At 27.8% G+C, this 25,982-nt stretch overlaps 1 protein-coding gene across 3 annotated transcripts in view; it reads right to left on the minus strand.

Moving 5' to 3' along the window:
• The window catches only part of LOC132943994 (uncharacterized), a 151,396-nt gene that overhangs the window by 103,502 nt on the left and 21,912 nt on the right, over positions 1–25,982 (minus strand). For all 3 annotated transcript variants that reach the window (XM_061013194.1, XM_061013193.1, XM_061013195.1), the window contains exon 2: positions 15,563–15,641. In XM_061013194.1, the coding sequence (XP_060869177.1) occupies positions 15,563–15,620 (58 nt within the window). In that variant the 5' untranslated portion in view covers positions 15,621–15,641. The remainder of the gene's footprint in view (positions 1–15,562; positions 15,642–25,982) is intronic.

The raw sequence follows: 25,982 nt of genomic DNA on the forward strand, positions 1-25,982 counted from the left end.
CCTCCACAGTACTTTTTTATTATAATATTATACATATGCATATTTTTAATTAAAAATCAACAAATAGAAAATGGCAGATTGACAATAATCGCAAAAAAATAGTCGTATTAGATTAGAAACTGATTGAATATCACAAAATATTTCCTTAGACGTTCAATTGATGTTTTAACCCAATTATATTCACTCATAATCGAATGTATTTATTGTGGGGCTGAAATAACATATATATTTGCTTACCAATGCAATTTTACACTTAAACTGTTTGATATACGTCTGCATAAACAAATGCCATATGGTTTGATAAAACAATGAATAAACATTATAATATACTATATTACCATATATTACCAAATAATAATATAGGATCATAATACAAAGTATACACGTTATATACAATAAATATAAAAGAGATGAGTACGATATTAACAAAAGTCTATTTTAGCGAAATAAGTATAGTATAAAAAATAATATTACAATATATATTTTATGTTAAGCAAGCTATTGAAAACTGAGTAAGGTATTTATTATTATTATTAATTACCTAGAGTAGTATAAAACAATAATTCTAGAAAAATATAATGTATACAATTTTTATTTAACTCTGTACTGTTTACATTATTATTTGTTTTAACTAATGGATATTACCTAGTTATTAAAATAATTTTAATAACTATTAAATAACAGATTAAAACCGTATAAATTAAAGTGTATTTCTCGCTTGACTTTTAAATCCCAATTTCCCTTTGGTACTTGATATTGTATTGACCTTCAAAACTAAAGTCAGCTATATCCCTTTGGGATAAATATTTTTTTTCAACACATAGTACACGTTCTAATAACACGTGTAAATATTAATTTAATATATATTTTTATATTTTATACACCAGTAAATGATACATATTCTATGTTAAGTACGAAAGTGAAATATTGCTAAGTTAAAAAAATATATGTGTTGACCAAATCTTAAACAAAGTAAGTGATTAAATAATAACTGAATTTGTATAGTAGATATTGTACGTATATATTATATTTTATAAATAAATATACCTTTATAAATTATGATTTTTTTACTAAAAGGTAACAGTATTATAGCTTGACAATTATTACATTTTAACAACGAATAATAAATAATAAATGTAACTTTATGAGTCGATAAGTAAGCAATAATAATAATATATAGATGCGCATTGTGAATGAGTACAATATAGAATAAGATTATTATTTAAGATTTATTTTATAAGATATTATTTTAATAAATTTAAAACATAAGTGAAAAGCGTTGATTAACAGAGGATTGAAATTTTAATATATTTCAAATAACAGAATATTAAAAGACAACAAAAAAATTAAAATAGGTACTTCTGAAAAAAATAAAAATCTCAATTTTAAGTTCACTAGGTACTGATTAAGTATAATATATTGTAGGTAAAAAAACTGTTTATGAATATAAATAAAACGCAGATCAAGTGGTTTGATGTGGCGCGGTGTTTGCATTCAGTCATGAACCGTATTCTGAGTGTACGCACCGACCGGTGTCACTAGTTTCTGGATGGGTAACCACCCGGGTTCTTAGTGACAAATCCTTTTTACACATACGCGTATCTAAACTAACCGAACCCTCTCTAAGTAATAGGCTAATGATCTCAGTTGTCGAAGCCTTATTAATTTTAAAAAAATGCAGATGGCATAAATATGAATGTTGTTATATCTCACTCATAATTAATATAAGAGTATATGCATGATACGTGTATGATGCGTACGTGCTTATTATTAATAGCCAATAGCCAATAGCCAATAGGTATTTAATTAATAGTAGATTGGTACTATAATAATATAGGTATATTATTCAATATTACCATTATAAACAAAATGTTTTTGTATACAATATTGAATATATGAATAGGTACCTAGTACAGTTTAAAAAAAGGAACTATGATTTATATTTATCGTGGTCTACCAATATGTATCTTTAAATAGTGTAAGCTGATTAAGTAGGTACACTCAATAATATGTATACAATTTTCAAAATATAGTTATGTATGTATGTATATATATATAGTACACTGCTCATTAGTTCAACTGTCAAATTCAGTCGTATTACTTATTATAGAAGTTTAAGATAAATACATTTGTACAGCTAACTTTATATAGGTAGGTACACGTTTAAAATGTATATACATACTGGTGAATGTATGTTTTACTTATTATGAAAAGTTATAATAGCATATAGTTCATCACTGCAGTTAATACAAGCTTCAAGCCCAATTACTATTATTGTTTTAATTACATTTAAGAAAAAAACAAAGGTAGGTAGATTATCATACACAACCAATTAACAGTTGATACTGTTGAGACAATAACTTTTCATCAGTCTGATGAACACTAAATATGAGCGCGAGTGTGTTTGAGACAAAGTCCGTCTCATTAGGCCTCATAACCCTACTATGAATTTACTAGTTTATGTTTAACTTTTTTTTGCTTTAGACTTTCGAGATTTCTTATCTTCTCTGGATATTTTTTGTTAAAGGGAAAAATATTCTTTAACAAAATTTACGCGACTCGACGTTTGCACATATTCGCATTTACTGCGAACGTACGTGATAATAGGTACCTATATATTAGTGATACCTGGTGGATATACGATACCATTATTATTATTTTAAGTAGAAACACTCGTGTAACTGAAACGGTCGCAACTCTTCGGAATCGTATCGCGATCAAAAGGCAAAAAAAAAAAATAATAAATAAATAGATACGAGGGCTGCGGCGGCAACGGCGTGAGAGCGTGCGAGTTTCGCGCGACCGCCGTGCTCTGAGTTCGTGACGATGCGACTGCTAAACGAATTAACAAGTATAACACTATATCGGACAAGTTTGCCGCACCGCCGGTGCTATAGTTTCCCACCGCCGCCGCCGCCGACACCAACAACAGCGGCGGCGGTTGACCCGTCCACCACCGTCGTCACCACCACCCTGCTGCACCCATCAAACTCGCTACCCACCCGCCGTCGCACTATCGCTACCCATCCACCCCATCGCACTCGCTCGCCCACCCACCCGACCTATGTACAGCACCGCCACGTCCATCTCGGCCGTCCGCCCGTACCGCCGGAGTTGCCATGGTGACCGATACTGTTGTACACATCAATATTCTTTCCTGCCGCCGCCGAGCGGAGCTTCGCCGACGACGACGACGACGCCACGCCGCGGGCCCTCCCCTGCTTCACCGCCGTCCACCGTCCACCGTCAGACCGTCACACCAACAACACGCCGCCGACACCGGCGTCCCTTCTTTTACTGACTCCGGAATAATGCATAAATTAGTGTAGCGACCAAGACCGGGACACGCGCGCGCGCGCGCTCCCGAGGCTTCTGTGTATACAATTTTCATGAAAATCGTCGTCGAGTTTAAAGAAATCGCGCTAATTCGTATTATATTCACACTTTTTCCCACAATTTTTTCCCCAACAGACCAGCGCGTGGCACTAGCGCTCGAGACGTCAAGTGTAATTAAAACGCGAGTAACTCCTAACGCGATTATAGAAGTACGCCAATTTGGCTGCACTTGGCTAAATTAATTTTTTTATTATTAATTTTTTTTTTTGTTTAATCGTACTTTATACAGGTACCTATATAAGTTATACACGATTCGTCGATAACGAAAGTGCCTATTAACTCGAACGAAAACTGCACATATGTACCACAGTACACGAGTATATGCACGCGACATAATTTATACAACTATTTAAATATATATATACATAATATGTATGTACTATATACATATACGCGTTATACACCATTAGTTCGTACCTACGAAAGTTTCAGAGTAATTATTTAACTTCTGATTTAATTTTGAGTTAACGGAGAGGAAATATCGCGACATTAATAATGCTTATCGGTTAATTCTATTACACGTAACTATAATATAATAACACGACGGTACGAATCTTGGTCGATGTTTATTGATTCAACTACTTGACTAGATACCATAAATATTGGGTATGCCAATATTATGTTAATAAAACCGAATGTTTGAATCAAAACGTTTTTATATTAGCTATAGCTAGTATAATAATATAGGTAGCATTTTTACATAAAACTAAGACAATAATTGTATTATTATTTTTTTTATTTTACTAATTCCATTATTATTTACATTAGATGGTTTAACAACGGTTACATGTATGTAATACGATACTAAAATTATTTTGATTATATTGACTCAGATACTGTAGCTAGAGTTCACTACGTAATATAAAAATTTGAATAATAAAAGAAAAACAAATAACAAGTAATTTACATAAATAGAACAACAGATCTTTTGAAAAGTAACACAAGTATTGTCCATAATTATTAGGTCATGTTCATATTATGTAACACAAAATTGTGTATTTACTAGGAAATGTTTCAATGAAAAATGGGGCTTATAATTTATTTACCCATTTTATGTATAAAGTGTTTAGATACCGGCAGTTTGTATTGTTACTATAGTTGTATACAACAATGATTTAAATAAGTTCGATATTTTGAATACCTAGGTACCTAATACACGCTATGCTTACAGGGAGTGTTGCATACTGTCTATTGTTTTATTTTTAAAATGTATCGTATTCATACTTGCAAAATAAAAATTATTATTATATTTACATATTATTATGTACTTAATAAAAATAACTATGGACAATAACTTATTACTAGTTCATTAAAAAAAACTATGCATATTATAAACAGTTAATTCTAACCCATAAATAATTGTAATAACTGGATATGATTCTAAAGGTTAAAGGGTATAGAATAAAAAGGATCATATTTTGATTATGATATATATATATATACGCTATTACAGTCAAACTTTCGGTTAATCTCTTTGATTCAGCTTCAGAGTTGATTTAGAAAAAATAATCTACAGTTTGTGATACACACTGAAATCGAACAACAATACACGAAACACGACTATCATCATAATTCAATTTTTAAATTAAATACAAGGTAATGGTATTCATATTTAACAGATGTAGAAATGTAGAATAATCGATTAAAATTATTATTTTTTATTTTATATGATAAGGGTTTTTGCCTAATAAATTGTTTAATTTTCAGATTCAATCAAAACGATATTTATAATTATTCCAATAATTTATAACTAGATACCTATTTTACAGCAGGTATTGTAAATTATATCTAATACTATTATCCTTAACCCATATAATATTAAATGTACAAAAGGTACCTATAATTTTAAACAATAATAATTGTAGAGCCGCAGAAGGCTAATATCCACAATGCATTTCCAAATTTAAAAACTATAAAATAATATTCATATTAAAAATGTATAATATCTGATATAATAATCTACTATAAATAAATAAAATACCTATATCTAATGTAATTGTCCACTTTTAAGTTTTTAAGTTTTTAAGTTTATATTTAATATTTCAATACCTACTATTAGTACCTACTTATAACCTTTATAAATAATATATGAAAAATTAAAAGCACAGCAACGCTTGGTAATTTGTTATAAGTAATCGGATACACGTTAAAAGTCCAATAGGTTACCTGTTTTATATAGATGGACCGTTTAAATGAACTTATTAGAGTTTTCGACTTATGTGGGAAAGAATCAAATTATGTTTAAACAAGTGAAAACAGAAATAAAAGAATAATTATTAACGGCTAAAATATTTGATAACTGTGTGGACACATTCAAAAGTCCATGTGATATTAAAAATATAATGGTTGGTACAAAGAAAAAATGTTCTAGTTGATTATTATAGGTAGGTACCTATGAAATAAAAATAATAAAATTACAAAATTATGTTAATTTGGTTTTTTTTTGCTCTTGTTATTGAACTCTTAAATATATATAAAATACATTATTCTAGTGTTTTTATAAAAAATGAAGATGAAAATAAAATACAAAATACTGTACAGCCGTAGGAAATATAAACAATAATAACATATTCAGTATAAATTGATATAGACTAAATAAAATAACGAAATAATACATGAAAATGCATTTATAAAAATAAATTATTTAATTATTAATGCTTTCAACTATTTATTAACTAAATTTATATAGTCATTATTTAATTACAAAAAAAACTCCCTAATAATACTAAATAATATAGAACAGTGTTCAAATTAGATTACTACCTATGGTAAGTCTCCTTGTAACCGTGGCAACAGATTAACAATCTTTGAAAACTTTTACTGGTGCGAAGAACAAAATTAATGAAAGTGCAAACTCGTGTTTTCACAAAAAACGTCTTTACCAGTTTTTGTATATATTTTAATTTTTTAATATTTTAATGTTATACGAGCATTATATTTATATATTTATAATGTCAAATACAAAATTATACTTTTTTTGTTGAAATTATGTATATTTTAAATATTCATAAATGTAAGTAATAAAACACAGTAAAAAGTCATAAAATATTTAAATGTTTAACATGTTAAATTGATAAATCTACTGTACCTATTTGAATTAAAAAGCGATTTGTAGGTAGGTACCTAAAATAACTGGGGAATTCTACTGTATATTAAGAGTTGAGTGTACCTCGTCATTGAGTAGGTCATGGAAGTGTTATATTATGTGAGTTCAATGATTTTTCCTCGGATTTTTCTTATTTAAATTGCAACTAGCATAACTATTCTAGATCAAAAATTATAAAATACAAATTAGTTCAACCATTAATTAAAACTTTGAGAGGTGACAGTCCATATTCTAAGGATATTGAATTATATAATATATAATAAATAATAATAATAATAATAATATATTGCCATTAGTAATATTTATTTTTCTTTATTTGATGTGGTAGGTTGAACATAGATTGAAACCAAAAACTATAATTATACTACATCCAACTATACCTATTTAACTATTATTTCATATAATATTACTAGCTATAATTTACTTATAAGTCAATTCCGAAGTAGGTATCTATAGGTACCGTAGAACGGTATGAAGTGGTTCATAGTATAAATAGCTTACAATTTGTCCGCATATTTTTAAATGTATTTACTATTTAGAAAATGGTACTTAAAGTAATAGTGAAATGTTTCAAGTTTCTGTGATTTATGTTTTTTTAGTAATAATAAAATAACAAAAACCGATATATGTTATACCTAAGTTTGAAAAAATAGTCGAATATTTGAAATGTCAGTGAAAATACCTAATAAATAGCACAAAATATTATTAAAATTTGTTTATGTCTAGAAAATACTAATATAAATATTTCGTGAAAATGTCAAGGCCCCAGTTTGATAATTTTTGAATTATAACAAAAAAAACAGAAACCCCCCCTTGAAGTTGAAGATTGAAGCATTTTTTTTAATATAAACTATAAAGTGTACCCAATTAAACAAAACCAACTTTTTTTTTAAATACACAGTATTTTAAACCGATACATTTATTGCTCCACTCAAAATATAAAAAAAGCATTATAATTTTTACAGAAACAGAGTGGTTATAATTGACCTGACAATACCCATGTAGGTATATATTTTAAGAAATTAAAATAAGCAAACAATCGTTTATTTGGAACTTAACAATGTTGATATTAGGATAATAAAAATTAAGAATTGTATTTTTTATCATATAAATATACTAATATATTTTTATTATATTGATGTTTACCTAACCAAAATACACAACATCAAGAGGACTATAATCAGGAGTTTTTACATTTAGCAGGAACTAGGAAGTCTTAGATTTGTAATCTTACTTACTCTAACCCGGTTTGGAATTAAGTTTAAAAGACCTAAAAGTGTTAATACATAATGGCATAATGCATAACATATAATACACTTTTCAAACATATTTTCCAATAAACTTTAAACGAATCAATCAAGACTCAAAGACTTTGTACTGTTTATGATTTAATATTTTTTTTATTAGCTTAAAAATAATACTTTTTTAAACAAATAAATTATTTATTTACACAAATGAAAACTATTTTTTGCAGTTTTGAAACGTTTCGACTTTTTTCATGGTTGTAGCCGAGATTAAGGTTTATAATACATATTAAAAAACTAATTATAATTGCATATGTTTATATTCATATAAAGTAAACTGACAAAAATACAGACAACAGATGTAAATAACACGAATATAATTACTTCTGTGGTTTTCAAAAATACTGTCAAAGTTTTTAAATAAAATATTTTTAAAAAAATGTCTAGAAAAATACTAATTAAATTAACGTATTTATGTAACTAATACACTGTTAAGTGTTAATAAACCCTTTGAAATTCAAACAAAAGCGAAATATTCAATGGACCATTCAATGTAAATAAATACGATATTTTTCACTAGTCATGTACAAAGTATGTTGAGAAATAAAAAGCATTAGTCGTTAAAAATTGCCGAATAATTAAGTGCTCAGTTTTTTCTCATTTAGCCTTAGCTAATGATTCCTCTTTTTGTGGTCGATTCAAAAGATAGATTAATGATATGCGCCGGCAGCGTCAGGGAAAAAAAATTGGACAAATTACTCGAAAAGGTTTGGAATGGTAAAAAGAGGGAAAAGAATAACTCACAAGGGCAGAGAGAAAAAAGATACACCTCACTCTATCACTAAGTTCGATTGTATTATATATTTGAGAAGAAGGCGAATAAATCAACGTCCCGCGAATGGTGCTGAATAAGTTCTATTTTAAGGAGACCAACGCGAAGAAAGTAAAGGAAACTCATCTTTTTCTTTACGAAACGTTGCAAGAAATAAATTTCACTTTAAAAAGAAAAACAGAGACCGTAAGAATCCGAAAGGGTTGGCATCGAGGGAATTAACAAGAAGTATATATATTATAATAATATATATGTATAATAAACCGTTTACAATACCTATCTTGAACTAATATTTTTGCATGCTACACGCCTACACAGCTTAAACGAAATAGGTATTCAATTGAAAACTTGAAACTCCATAGACGACTGTTTCCAAAACTGTTACATTTTCGTAATTTTGCCACGAAATAAAAAAGATAACTTACGCGTTTTTACCAATATTTTTTTGTAATAATCAACCTCCAAACAATAGTGTAATGGTTCATACATGTTTATCGCCTCTGTACGCGTATATAAAGAGATATCCCCTGGTGCGATATATGGATGTACCTTTTGCTATAATACTGTACTGATTCTTACATAACTTTAAACACAATCACATTATTGTGGTTCCCACCCCTGTGTTTCTACATCATGATTGTGTCGTTTGCATAACGAGTTTCTGTATACCCTCTGAAGTAAAACATTTTCACTTTTTTGCCCTATATGCGTTATTATTGTATACACAATATATACATACTTACAGATAATAATATAAGTTCAATTTTCATGTATAAATGAATACGTAGTCAAAAAGTAAAAATGTTTTACTACCATTACTAAGTATGTTATACCTTACGAACATATTATTGTAAAAGTACCTATGAATAAATTGTGTTAAGTTGTAAATAATATTCAAAATATCTTTTTAAAAATAATAGGTTTCTTTAAAATATAACATTTTTAATTGAAAAATATTACTGATAATATTAAGTTTTATGGTATAGATATTTTATGTTATAGGTACCTATTTTAAGTTATTATTTAAATTAAATAAATATTTTAAGAACAGGTTTACCTAAACGGAATTAAAGGGACATTTGAATACCGTGACGAAATTTAATATATAAATATTTATCTAATTTAATTAAATAGATCAAATAAAATTAATAAGTTATTTATAATTAAAAAAATAAAATGATTGAGAAATTAAAAAATATAATATTAAATATTATTATCTACATTATTCCGTATTCGGTATGAATTCAAGTTAGTTGTACTGAAATTCGAACTTTCAACAGGTCATTGAAAGATTATCTGTATTTATTAAAACACTTAGTGTGGTTAGATTAATAGGATTGTTGATTATGTCACGGATTCTATTTTTTTTTCAAGTACAATAACTCAAAGGTTTAGTTAATTTAATTGAAATGGAACACGCGTAAATGAATTAACACCATTTACATTACAAATGTTACAAACGTATACATACACCATTTATTTGAAGTTTAAAAATAAGTAAATACAAATTAATCGTTTCTCGTCACTTTCATTATAATGGTTCCATGAACTTTTATAACTTTTGCATATTATACAGTTTGTTGCATCATAGGGGTACAGAAAAAAAGTAAAAACAAAATTAAATAACACATAAGTACCTATACTAAAATATACATTTTAATATTTATTTATTATTACTATTTTTTTGGAAAATAATTTTAATAATTTATTGTACACCCTTCCCACAAGCCGGAAGGGCTATATACTCATTTTAAAGAAACTGTAATTTGTTACGACCGAGACTTTTTCTCTCTCTAATTCCACATTAACATAATTGTAATACGTTTTTAAAGCAAGTTCTCTCTCCTCTCTCACTATTTCTCTCCCTTCTTTCTCGTTCTTTAGACGAATTTGCGTTTAAACTTTATTAGCCGGAATTTCAGAATTGTTTACTTGGAAGTCCTCCGAAAGGAACAATTTAAATAAAAGCACTCGTAAAATGTAAATAGTTAACAATGGTATAGAGTAAAACATTTATTTGTAGTTTTAAATATTTTTCAACCGTCACAAAATTAGGTACCTATATAAAGATATTTTACAGACATGTTCTGGGTAGGAACTTTCATAAATTATACATATGACATAAGGTAAAGCAATTACTATAGCGAATGCCAGGTGTAATACAAAGCTTAGCTTCTAATTTTGATCAATATTATTTTTTAATTAAATTTATAATCAAGCAATTGAACAAGTAATATCATAAGACCAATAAAAATTAAAGTTGTATATAGCATTAAGTACTTATACAAACGATTAATTTCTAATGTAAGAATATATGTTTTGGATTTGAAAATACAAATTCATTAAAAACATTTTAAATAACTTAATTCTTTTCTCGCGGTGTATTTAATAGGATTTTTAATTAAAAACAATATGAAAGTACACTTAGTACACTACTAATTTATTTGGGTTTAATAAAACGTAGTCAAATAAAAAAATTTAGTTATTTTATTTAATGGAACGTAAATTATAATTACATTATAATACATAGCATATAGGATACATAGGTAATGTAATTGTGGAAGAAATAAATAACAATTTTTTTATAGAAATATTTGTCGGTACCCCGTCAAAGTTTTTGTTTCCAAGTGGCTGATTTAACTATTATAAGAATGTAGAACATACTATTGTAGTAAGTGATATTATGTTAACAATTCTATTACATTTTTTTTTGTTAAACGCTTATAAAGTAAGTAGGTATATACAATTATGTTTGTCAACATATTATAATATAAGCAAAAAAACTATATTTAGTAAGAGCACTTTATTTATCAGAACGTAATATCCCGGTAATGTTTAACAAATATTTTTAAGTGTACATATACCAACTTATTGAGGTAATACTACTACCGATATTTAAGTTTGTAAATGTTTTCTATACATTATGGACGTTTTCATTCTCAAAATACCAAAAAATATAGCACCACCCGAATCGCACAAAAATACATTTACACGCACGCATATAATACTAGTTTTGTGCGCGCGCAACGGCTGCAGTTTGACCCTTTGTATAAAAATTAATTTTTAGCCGACTCCGCGCGTCGGCCACTCGACCGTATACCACAAAAGAGAAAGATCGGTGCCGGTGAATCGCCCCAGCTTTATATAATAATACAGTGGGGTGATTTTTTGGGGATTAATAAACACTACTATATATATTATATACAGTGGACAGTAGCTCGGCGAACGACTTTTTGTTCTAAAATACGTTTCATGATTCAAACATTACAATGTATATATACAATATACATTATACTACATCATATATACATATACACACGCAAACCAGTCAAATCCAAACATTATTAAAATATGATGTAGTGTGTGTTGTGTGTTGGAGTCTGCGGCGTAAAAGTACCCGGAGGCGTTGTACGTTTAATTTGGCGAGTGAACGCTCCCTGGTTTTTCGCCAGGGCCCCCGAAGGCAAACGCAGTTTAATTAGGTTCCGGGGACGATAGTCCGATTGAAAGAGAAAGAGTGAGAGTGAGAGAGGGGGGATGAAAGAGAGGTACGCCACCACCGAATCGACGTCTCCGTGGACGGTTGTGTTTACATTTCATTTCGAACGCCAAGATACCTATAACGGCTTACAATTTATATACACAGCATATACATACGTAAGTTTACGTATACTTTATTCATAGTTGTATAGTATGTCACGTAAAGAAAACCTATCTTCTAAACAACTGCATAAAAAAAGGTAATATCAAATTTTCTTAATTCCCAAAGGTTTGAAGGTTAACTCTTCACAATATGTTTGTTAAAACTCCAACATATGTATAAAATAAATTATTTATTATGAAATCGTATAAATGATAATAATTGAATCATTTGATACGTCAAACTCAACTATAAAATATATCTGGGATATAGGTAGTAGGTATGATTAAAAAAAACTAATATGGAAGACAGCCAACAATTTAATTGCACATACATTATTTAGGTAACAATTGATAAAACATACGTTTATAATAATTGTTCAGTAAGGAATATATTTAAAAATTATATACATTTTATTAAATTTATCGTAAACCGTGGAAAAACAAATATAAAAATTTAAAAAAAAAGGTAACAAAAATAGCGATATTCTCATTTAAAAAAAATTCATCTAACTGTAGGTAGGTATGGTACACACATAAATATATGCAAATATCCAACTATCTAACTTGTAAATCAACTATAAATGGAATCAAATTCAAACCAATATAAAATGAAACAAAATAGGTAATAAAAACATTATAAATTCCTATTAAATGTATTGTACAATATTATACATGTTATATACAATTTATTTTAAATATTAATATAAATTATATCCTGCCCAGACAAAAATATATGCTTTTGAATGTATATTGTACATAGGTAAGTAACCACATTCAACGTTTTTACAAATATTCTGATTTACTAGTTATAAAGCCTGAGTCAATGATCAATTTAAACTTGTCCCGAATAAATTATTCAGAAACCAGCAACTTGATATAACGTGTACCTATATGCATTTAGAAGTTGTCCACGATTTTCGTCGCACGACCCAAGTAAAAAAAATAGGTTAAAACATATATTAACGCTTATCATCCAATTTCCGGGCATTGGATCAAGTGCACAGAGAGAAGAAGGGGTGAGTACTGGACAGTAAATGATCGAGGTGGATAATAACGTGATCCATAAAACTTTCAAAAATTAAAACGCTTGCATGTGCAAACGTGAGGTGAACAAAATTAAAAAAAAAAAGTAAGCCTTTATGGGTTAGTCGGGCAATTAGCAACGACACTTAACAATAAAAAAAAAAATGGACGTTCGTGACTTTTGGCACTTTGGCAACACATAACTGGCCCAACGCTAGCGCTCACAATATTACAAGACGTGCGAGGAAATCGCGTGGCTGAAGATCGTGTTTTTCACAAGCTTTAGGGACTATTATATCTTTAGATCAATAATATTTTTTTCATTAAAAATATAAAAATAAATTTATTATACGAAGGTATACATTATAATATCCGAGTTCTGTCTGTGAATTTAAACGTCTAATAAAGATCGCAAGAGAAAAACGGTATTTTTTTACTTAAAAAGACTCATTCAGACATTTTGATAAATGAGGTTTGTTTTACTTCTCGTCAGCCGTCGTCATAACTCTAGAAATCGTCTCCACCGAAGGCTCACTTTTTTCACCCCTATACACATAGGGACAACCCGTAAGTAATGAAATTTCCCCTCCCATCTCCACGGTCACTACAAGAGGAAAACGAGATCGAAAGGAATTTGCATAATCCTCGACACATTTCGCCAGTCACAAAAAAATTAAATATATATACAAAAAATAAAAAAAGCTTTTAATTTCTGGCAGTGAAACGTTTAAATTAGATCTAAAAGTGTATATAAAGGTGATTTATAAATATAACAGAATAACTAACTGCTATTTTTTTAATACAAAAAAAAAATCATACATAAATAAAAATATAAAATAGTATAGGTACCAATACTATTCATAAATATTACCCAGTGAATAGGCATAAAATTATCAATGAAAGTAGTTTATATATTACTCGATACATTATCATTATCAAAATTATTTATCTGAATTGTAACAACGTTTAAGGGGATTGGAAGCGGTGATTTTCTATATTTGTCTAACACACGTGGAAAATAGGAATTTATACTAGTTTTCATTCCAACATACCAATTGATCTAGTGAAGCGATAATAAATCTAAATATAGATTTGTATTTTTCGTTATGTTTACTTGAAATCAACATTCTCACATTTTTGATTTTATCCCCCTAAATCTTAAAAAAATCGTACTAAAAAGAAAACTAAATATTTATTTTGAGGAAATTAAAATCAAAAAATTTTAAATATGTGAAAATTGATCTCAAGTAGACTTGATGAAAAACTCAAATTTGTTTTTGAAATTCTCATCGCTTCACTAGATCAATCAGTACGTTGGAATGAAAACACGTCTGAATTCCTACGTGTCACGTGTGTTAGACAAAGACAGAAAATCACCGCTTCCAATCCCCTTAAGGAACAACGGGAGTAGGAACCTACAATCAGACCATCTGATATTCTATTATATACAAATAATTAATATATTTTGTAACATACGTAGACATCATAATATATAGGTAGGTACCAGGTACCTATGTAAATAACAATATATCATGTGCCTAACTTGAGATTCATATAATATTATTATCTTAAATAAGCATTGGTCATTGAGGTTAATCAGAAATATATTAGTTAAACCTGATATTAATTCTCAAAATTCTATACTTGTGTATTTTGGTATCTACTATGTCTAAATACAATTATAAATAAGTATTGCATTTAAATAGAAATTTCAATTACATTAAATAACATACATAATATTAAATACAAAGTTGGGAGATTAGGAGCTGATAGAAACAATAGGATATTGAAGAGACAGCAAAAAGTTAGAGAATAAAACAAATATTAAATACAAGAGATCGTGGCAAATGGTTGTTCAAGTCTAAACTATACGTAATATACATATCTCTTCTCCATATTTTATCAAAAAGATTGGTTTATTCAACACTGCTATCGTGTATTTCAATATCCACTTTAACAATAAGGACCAAGGAGGCAGCTAGTGACCGATAAAACGATAACAACAGAGTTGATAGTAGGGATGGAATTTTATTTTTAATACCTTAATTTAAGATCGTATTTTTTTAGAGCCTCGTAAATCACAAGTTTATTGCACAATCGGAGAACACATCAAGATGTATACAAATATCGTGGTACGGGTCTTCCATCATCGTCAACGCATTAATAAAAACTAACAAATAAAAGTTTTTTCTCCCTAAGTTACGATAAAGAATCAACCAATTTAACAATAAAACTGTTGCATCAAAATAGACTACCACATATAATATTATTTTATATACAAATTGCTTGGGAATTAATGAACATTTTATTATGACTCACCGTATATCCTCTGAACTGCAACAGTTATGAGAAGCCCAAATACCGGTAACACGACCATTGTGATTCAATTATCTGCACACTATGAACAAAAAATAGTTTTACAACATTATTGTAAGTCAAATTTAATTTTGGAGTTAATAAATATTGTTTATTTTAATTAACAACAATTAGGTACCAAATGAATAATTGTAAATACTATTTCAACATAAGCTATATAAAACCTTATTCTAAAACAGAATATTTTTTTGAGTATTTATATTGAGTATGTTGTCATTCAAAACAGTAAAAAATTTAGAACTGTTGTTTTGTAACTATTTAAAATTATGTAAAAGAAAAATTTAAAAATAAACAGTAGTGTATTTGTAAATAATAAGTGTCTTACGTTAAATGGATCACTCGAAGTTATAAGCACCTATATATACGTATATAGTATAACTTTAATACTTTTACGCTGTATGAAAATTATAAATTATTAAATATAACAACCAAAATAAGTAGCAATAGAAGAAAAATTATTAAAACTCCGTAGAATGTAATCATTAGTATCAAAACATTTGTAGCCCATGGCTACACCGCAGTAAAGTATATTTTCAGTATTTTTCATTTCACCTGTTACAAACCTCCCCTGCGCGTCCTCGGGCATTATGTTTTCCATCAGATTTAGCCAACAGCGTTTCATTTAACCCGAAAATACATTACATCCCTCTGCATTGTATTACTCTTTATAAATCTATTTTTATGTGGACTCATTTTACGGATGGTTTTTTACCTTCATATTTCATGCGGACCTAATGTACATATAAATATTATACAAACATAAAAAAGTAAAGTATGTACCTAACGTATTAAAATAAAAATAATACCACGAACTCTTCAGGGTAAACTAGCATTTATTTAAAGTTTACTCGGAGCAGGACTTTTAGAACAACCTACCAAGTATATTGTACAAGTATAATAGATATTATACAATATATTATAATTGATAGGTACCTTCCTAGTATATTATACAAGATAAATATTTTGTATTGTTCTCCCTATTTTTATTTATTTATTTAAGTACCTACCTACCTAGTATTTTATTGTTCAAATAGAATACATTTTAAAGCCAATCTTAGTCTTTTAAAGCTGTTGTCATAACCAAAACATTATATTATTATCTCGTTTGTTCTGGAATAGAAATCTGTCGGTTATAATAACAGTGACCCTTTTACAGTCTATGTACGTCTGATCTGATGAGAATCGCAAGGCTGAGACCATCACTTACTCAAGTGCCATTACCATTTCCACCTAATCTAACGAAGCCCATCTCCCTCGCCAGCGAACCCCTTAACGCAGGCGTCTTCGACCAAGCCCAGTCATAATAATCAATTAAGTTATATTAGTGATGTCGTCCTAGTTTGGTATATGAACTATATAGAGCATAATGCATATACATATATAATAAGCCTAGCGAGTACAGACTATATAATTACGTTTATTTTGAATATGTAAAAGCACAATAACTATATAATATTAATAATTATTTCCATGCTTATTTCAAACTCTATTTACGTCTCAGCTCAAACCCATATAGAATATAGGCAAACGCCAGAATAAACATACTATAATATGTATTAAGTACGCTATTCATAGTAAATAACTTCTATAATTTAAACACGAAAGAAAATGTAAAGTTAATAATTAAAGAGCGAGAATTTCTCAATTTTTAATTTTTTTTTTATTAAATATAAATTAAAAAATAATCTTTTTTCAATTTTGTATAAGTATAACCTCCTTTATCGAAAATGATAATAAACAAAAATACGTGTACCAAATAAAAAATGAAATAAATTAAGACTTTTAAAACAAAGGCGACTTATGATATTAAGGTAGGTATATACTCGGGTATATACAAGGATTTTAACTCTACTGTAAGTATAGCAAAATAATTTATTCGAATCACAGAGATACAGAAAAAATCAACACAAATATACCTAATAGGGAGACAGAAATAGAAAAGTTAAATAAAATATTAAAATGTTGGTACCAAAAAATATGCAAGATAACAGTAAATAAATAATTAACGCAGGTATAAAACATAAAATAGAATGTAATAAATAATGATAAAACCGAGGATCTTAAAAATTATAGGCTCAATTAAAGGAAGACATTTTATTTTTAAATAGAGAAAATATTTTGCTTAGTAAAAGTGTGAGTAAAGAACACTGTTAAAAAAAATATATGTAATAAAATAAATGTACAGTGTTATAATAAGCATTACATTATAAAAAAAATTGAGGTAAATAATAGTAATATACAGTAGTATAATATAAGATAATTAATGTTGTGTCATAAAATATAAAAAGCTAACAATACTTTTATTTACAGTTATATACATCACAATAAATGTATACAATAAAAAAATCGTGTACCTATTGTTTTTAAATAAAAATAAGCCGGATATTCCAGTATACAGTAATTGAAGATTAGAGGGCTGACATAATTTAAATGGTAAATGAGACAAAGAAAAAAAAACTTTTAAAGAATTATTTTAGTTAAGTTATAACTCTATTTAAACATTTAATTTGAAATACTTTTATCAATTAGTTGAACTACTTTGTTAACTTTTTGTTAATTTAATTTAAAGGTTTTATAAAGCCTACCTAGTACCTAATACCTATCTGGATATCTACCTACTCCAGTACTCTTACTGATATCTACACGAGTCACGAATATATAATATAAAATACGTGGAAACATATTCTGATAAGTTATAGGTACATTTTATTAAGGTAATAAAATCTATTTATTTTGTACCATTTTATCGTAAACTGGTAAAACTATTGGTGAAACTTTGATTTCTAAAGGATTTAACATGGATAATTTAAAAAAAAAATAAAAATTGAATGCTAAATATATTTAAATATTAGATAATTAAATGTAACTTATAAGTGGTCCAATGCCAATACCATTAATAGTAGTTGCATAATTACGAAATTATATTGAAAAATAGTTTCACCTACCTATAGAAGAAAACCGAGAAGATATATTATAATATTATGTAGTGATTCGGATATATAAAAATCAAAGTATTCGCCTGATAAAAAAATATATTTTACCGTGTAATATTAATTAATATATTTTTTATAACACTTTTGCGTAAAAGTAATTCAAATTTGATAAACATAAAAATAACGGATTTAAAACAATATTAAAAAATGTAGGTTTTTTGGATAACTTTCGGCATCAGTTAGCAATATAATGGACTTCAAGTTTATTTGTATAAATAATTAATAATATAAAATAGGATATAATATTAACAAATACAAAAGTATATAAATGATTAAAAGATATTAAATTCTGTTGAGTATAGTTTGGCGACGGCAATGAATTTGATGAAGGCGGAAATAGAGCCGAGGCCCTTGATTGAGGGATTCCGGAAGGTTATAGATTTTTTCTATTCTGAATATTTTAGTGGCATTTGGTAAAAATTTGTTTAATGTTGATATAAACCCTACAGGAAGTGCATTTTGGGGCATCCTCCTATTTTGCCATTTAGAAGCTGTGTGATATTTTTGTATGGCAAGTAAATATGATATTCTTGGGTGGCCTTTGGCTATTACCCACGCAATACGATTTAAAAAAAAAACAATTTATGGTTGTGTAGCAACCAATTTTAATTCGTAAATTAATAAGTTATACCTAATTAAGATTTGTCCTGAATTCGTCCATGGTTCTTAATGAAAACCAGTATGGTAACAAATTAAAATACTAATCCAAAATTATTACCACGGATCATAAAATATTACTTACCTATAGATTTTATTTATTATAGTTACGATATACCTATAGGCTATAGCCTATAACTATTGGATAAATAGTAATAATAATGTTTGAAAAATATTATTTTAATTGTGTCTACACATTTATATGTCACAGTCTACACCCTATTTAATAATTATATAAGGTATATTTTAAGTAGAATTATATTTTCAATGTAAGACAAATATGATAATTGATTTTAATATTTATGTATCTAATCAACATTGATTAGCTTATATAGTTAACGTTAGATAAGCTTCAAATTGAAACTCAGACATTTCAATTTCAAATATATAGTACAAAATTGGTGGTTTTAAAATTATTCACTAGGTAATAATTTTCTTTCAAAAAAGTTTTTTTTAATGTAAGCTTTGTGTTGAAAAAGTAAAGAAAGCACGTGGCCAAGAAATACAACAGAACATCGAGTCTAATTGGCCTTTGTTGTTGGCACGCGCTATAGTTAGTTAGCGGTTCTTCACCTAATAGATCACGAAGGATAAAAAATAAAGGGAGAAAAATGAGTCTAATTGAAAACACTCGGTTTGTTTGTATTAAGTGTATACCATGAACGAGGCTAACTCGCCCTCTCTCATCAGTGTTACGCAGGAACACTCAGTGTTAATATTGAAGAGTACTTACAATTTTGTCGTATATAGGTAGTGTTTTTTATACGTATTTTTTCTTATACGAAATAGGTAGAAATCACGACAATAAACTAAGTCATTAAAAAAAGGGTGAAAGACTTGAAATGGTCTAACGTTGAGTTGATGTACTTTTCGTGTGCAGAAGTGACGGCCCATCAAGAAGACACCCCCATTACAGCCCCATGTATATACAAACGTCATAAACGAACCACCCATCTAAAATCACAGCATCGTAGGCAAAGGTAAAACGTGTAAGAAAAGAGTACACACTATGGGTACCCATAGGTACACATCTAATTTTTTTTTAGGGTGGAATTAATTTGTTATCAACAATAACAATATGTCTATCACATGTTTATTGCTTTTAAATGTTGATTAACTATTTAATACTTAAGTAATTAAAAAACTATCATTTTAAAATTTAAATATACCTTATATAGAATATAACTTTCAAGTACCCATAGTTATGAAATATTTTATACAGATACTGATTCATTTCCCAAAACAAACATAATTAAAATTATTTTACTTCATTTTACTGGGTTAGCCAATATATTACCTGAAGTTACATTGTAAGTAGTAAGTACATATCGAAATAAAATATTTTTTTGCCAATTATTTGCCAATAATAATTGTAATTATAAACAGTTTGAGCAAACGTACCTAAATAAATTTTTTTTCATAGAAAACTTAACAGTACCTAAGTTATTCTTCTTATTATTTTGTAACGATTCATTTCCTTATAACAGTAAAAGTAAAATTAAATTAATAAAATAATAATAATAGAAGATATTCTTTTTTCTATCGAAAAATTGTATTTACATTTGCCTCAATCGTTAACAATTGACAGAGCAATTATTACCCTGAATGACATTACACATTTACACAACACAGTTTTCACATTTAAATTATAAACTTACAATATTGTGTTTCATTATACTACCTACTTGCCACTCGAGAATACATTTTTAGAGCTTATTAGATTTTCATTTTAATTTTCATCTTAATCTCATAAAAAAGATTTATTCAAGAAATTGTATTTTCATGTAATAATTAAAATAAAATTTTATAACGTAGGTACGAGAAAATTTTACAAGGATAATTTATTCGCCTAATATTTTGATTGTCAGAACCTGAATTGTCATAATCATAAATCATACGTATAATTCTATACTGAGTGATTATTTTATCATTGAACACGCATTATTTCAAAACGTATAAATGTTTTTGGAAAAAGACTACGTGGTTTATAGTCGTTAAAAACAACATTTTTTTTTTTAAAAAGGTTGTTTTGTAACAATGTAAAAAAATATTTTCAAAAACATCAACTAATTTTAAATAATGAGTATATAATATAATATATAAATAGGTACTTATTACTATCCAGACAATATTTGTAAAAAATTGAATTTATAGAAATTTTTCTAGGAATTTCGTATTGGATTCAAATTGACTTTAATAATAAGTATTATAAGTTCAATCCTTACAAATGTTCATTTAAAAATTGTACTTTTAATTTTTTTATAAAAAATAACCGTGGAAAAACATTTATTAATCGCAGGTTTGGTATATATTTCAGATTTTTAAAACAACTCACGGACATGTGTATAGTTTACCTATATGGGTAAATTGTACAGGCTACCACATCAGCCACATTATATACTTTTCATTGCATTTATCTTTTAGATCTTGCAGTCGATTGGCATTTCTTACCTGCAGCAGGTACTAGTTAGTTATTGTACGCATTTAGGCGTATAGATGATACTACTACTACTACTACTACTACTACTACAACTACAACTACTACTACTACTACTTGACAATGCAGACATAGTGAATCCCATTGTTAAAAAAATAAGTAAAAATAATTGTATCTTGTTAGTTGACTTATTATTATGGCCGCCATCGAATCCCATTTATGTAGTATATTAAATTCAGATTGGTTTTTAATATCCATACCGCATACCGCTATTGACTTTGTAATATATAATTCTCACGGAGGAACTACAGCACTGCAGCGGGCTGGCCGGTGATCAGGCGAAACCAGTTTAATTGTCCTTGGCCTCTTGTATCCCATGCGCGTATTATACACAGTACATAATATTATTTATAATATATACAATATATACGTATACCTTTCGACGATATATATTATATATTATATTATGCACCTAAGAATGAAGTTATTTCGTATTCAATACGAGCAGCTTCGGTTCCACATGTATAACGCGCGCACACGACCAGTACGATATAATATACACATTAATGAGGACATAATTTTTGGATGGAAAAAAATAAAAAATAATACCGGTGGTAAACCGAAGGGGGTTTCCATAACCTCATGGGTGGTCCTATCAGATAAATTGTCATCAAACCCTCGGAATGTAGTTTACAACAGGCTTCCTGCACTAATGATCTCGAGGATCCACTAATTCCCTGGGCCATCTTCGTAGCAAATAGAGTGGTTCCTACGATCATATCCGTAAACTGTCAGCAAGTTTGATTTTATCTTTGTATATTATAGTTACGTGATTACGTGTTTAAGGTAGAAAGACAGAAATCTTATCTGATGAGGCAAAACACGTATATATATGTATTATGTAGTTGAAACCGAAAATAATGGCCAATAAAAAGAAACATAATGTCATAAAGGGTATTATTTTTCAAAAGAATAAACATATTAATTTAAACAGTAGGTAGGTTATTCACTATTAAGTAAGAGTTTATTTTCATTATATTGTTATAAACATATGTTTGGATTTTGAAGAGTTACATTTGAAGGCAATTGTTTAACACCTACCAAATTTATTTATACAAACGTTTTGAAATGAAATAAATATAATTCATGAAAAAGTAAACAACTAGAAAATCAAGTATCCGCATAATGGGGAAAAAAACTGTTCGATAACTAGCACTTAACTTGTCTACAACACTAACAGAGAGTATTTTATTATAAAATATAAAAGAAAATTATTCTAAATTATTTGATATTCAAATATAATTCACATTTTTGTGCATAACATTCATCTAAATTTATTTTCCTAAGAAACCGTAAACACAGAGTCAATGCAGCTACTGTGATTAATAATAAAGCTTCAAACACTACAATTATGGTTGAACACTAAAGCTAAAGGTACTATGATGACCCTAAGGCTTAATGCTATTATTAAGATATATCTTTGCATGAAAGGTATATAATTTAATATAGTAATGACCAAGTATACCTACATACTGATCTTAGATTAGAAAATATGTCGGTAGGTAGGTACTAGGTACATATTTATTTTAAAGGAAGATAGAGGTAAAATTTCAATTGCAAATCCTCTAGACCACCTTTATAATTGTGTTAAGAATACAACAAAATTGGCTAATAAGTAATAACATTTTATTAGGTATAACCACGGGTATAACAATTAAAATAAATTGTAAGTACAGTAATTGTGTTTGGTACTGATTAGTATATTAGTATAGTAGGTACCTTGTATAGTGTTTATGCCTTTGTATGTCTGTATTTACTCTTTACAGCACTGAAAACTTATTTTCTTAGCAAGTTGGATTGTGAGGCTGTGTAAACAATTTTGAATGTAATAATTTATTTCTAGTGGAAGTATATGATTAAAGTAATAAATTATTTTGGTTAGTTAGGTAGGTAGGTAGGTATTTAGATTTTAACTTTCAAGCTAATAAATAGTTCACATTCTCTTAAAAAATAGATACTACTAAATGGTTAAGAATGTTACATTTGATTGTCATTGTGGTATAAAATGATATGCATAAATACCTTAATGTGGTATTAACCAACATAACCAAGAAGCTGTCTACTGTAAACTATTGTCTAAATGAAGGTACAAGACATGTGTCAAATTTGTGTTGTTAATACTGATGTAGGTTGAACAACCTAACCAAATTAAATTGTTATATTTAGGAAAACAATGAAATTACATAGTTAGCTTATAAATTAATTAAATATAGATTAAATGTTATAATTATTATAACATTTAATCTATAAACAGATGTAATCTACAGAAATATATGACTCTGAACAATGAACAAAAATGAGTGAATTTAGACAGTTGGGCGCATTTTATAGCATTTGCGACATAAGTAAACGTAAGTATATATAAATGACTAAAAAAAACACCTTACTTACCTATATTTAAATATAGATACATTTTCAACTATTATACATTTATGGAAGTAGGTAGGTACCTATATAATATTTACATTACTTATATATATTAAAACGTCAATATTATTTTTTATATAAATAATAGAATACGTAATTGAAAAAATAACCCAAAGTTCTAACCCTGATTACAAACTACATAGGATACTAACCTACCTATAATGACCTATGCTTTTGGTTCAATTATTAGTAACAACATTTCAATATTATGAAAAATATGAACACGCGGGCATGTGAATATAGGTAGGTGGGTACACTTTAATATTTCAAACATTTGTGTCCTCCTACTCAAAATAGTAGATAATTACAGGGGTTATTAGTTAAACATGATTATTCTACAATCAATTAGTAAACAAACTTTATATAGGTAGGTACCTACAAACATACTATTATGCTATGAATGAATTTATGTTTAAAGTCAAAAATTGCCAAGTAATATTATAGGTAACATAGGTAGGTACTATCAACTACATTCCACAATACTATCTAATGAATCAATGCCTAGGTATGTTACATATTATTATAGCTATAGAAATGTCCGTGGAGATAATTCGTATATTTAGATAGATACTTACAAGCAACGGAAGCTCAACAATACCTAATCTGCCTGCATTATGATAGGTAGTACATTTTTTTCTATCAAAGTAGTAAGTAGGTTAATCTATTTTAACATTTATGACAATCAAAGAAAATTTCTAGACACCACACAATAGTGTAATACGATATATCATACGTTTGTTTATAAAGAAGTACACAAATGAAATAATATTTATGGTTATTTTTCCAAATGCTCAAAAGTACCTACCTAACAAACTAATTGTTCAATTTAAACTTAAGTAGGTGCCCAGGTATAAAATTTACACTGAAATTACCTGTTATCTACACCTCATGTAAGCATAAATTACAATTGAATACTCTTAATCTGAACCTATTTCACTGGCTCTACTGAAAAATGTTATACTTCAGGCATAATAACCCATAAATAACAATGAAACAAAACAAAATCTATAGGTACAAAGGTATTCAAATGCAATTTAAAAAGAAAAAATGCCCAAATCGCTAATACCTAACCTATTTTTATGAAAAAAATATTAAAAAACAATGTCATACAATCAAACAATACCTTCCACATAGGTACACATTTTGAATGACCGGTGACCTAACTATAGGCACAGTCCACAATTAATTATTCTACTGAGTATATAAATTATTGGTTAATTATGCTGTAATAATGATTTGTTATTGTTGAAAAAGGTAAATAACCTATCTATATTTACAAAATGTAACAAAAAACAAAATTTTTTTTTGTAAGATTTAGAGATAATGGCATTGATTAAACATAGTAATAATAAATAAGTAATAATACTATGTATGATTGATGGTAATAAGTAGTAGTTAGAATTGAAATTATTCAACATAAACAATCTGGTTACCTTATCACTGACTGATAATATACTTAGTATGAGCCACTGGGTCAAACAATAGGTACAAATTAATAATTCAATTTAAGTAATAAGCGACAGATGAATTATTATAACTTATGTCGTACAATACCTAGTATTATAGTAGTGGAAGCACTCATTTCCAGTAATTTAAATAAATAAATATAAATTTGGATTCAATTACAGAAATGTGTACAATAAACATCAGGTAGGAAACCAATTTTAATGCAGAACACAATATTTGAGACAATATTTTAACATTTATTACTATAATTACTAAAAAATAGAACTAAAACCAAGCTGAAACAGTATAAAAATATCAAGTATGTTTTATTTTATGTAAGGCA

This window comes from Metopolophium dirhodum, chromosome 4 (assembly GCF_019925205.1).
Source record: "Metopolophium dirhodum isolate CAU chromosome 4, ASM1992520v1, whole genome shotgun sequence".
Lineage (NCBI taxonomy): Eukaryota > Metazoa > Arthropoda > Insecta > Hemiptera > Aphididae > Metopolophium > Metopolophium dirhodum.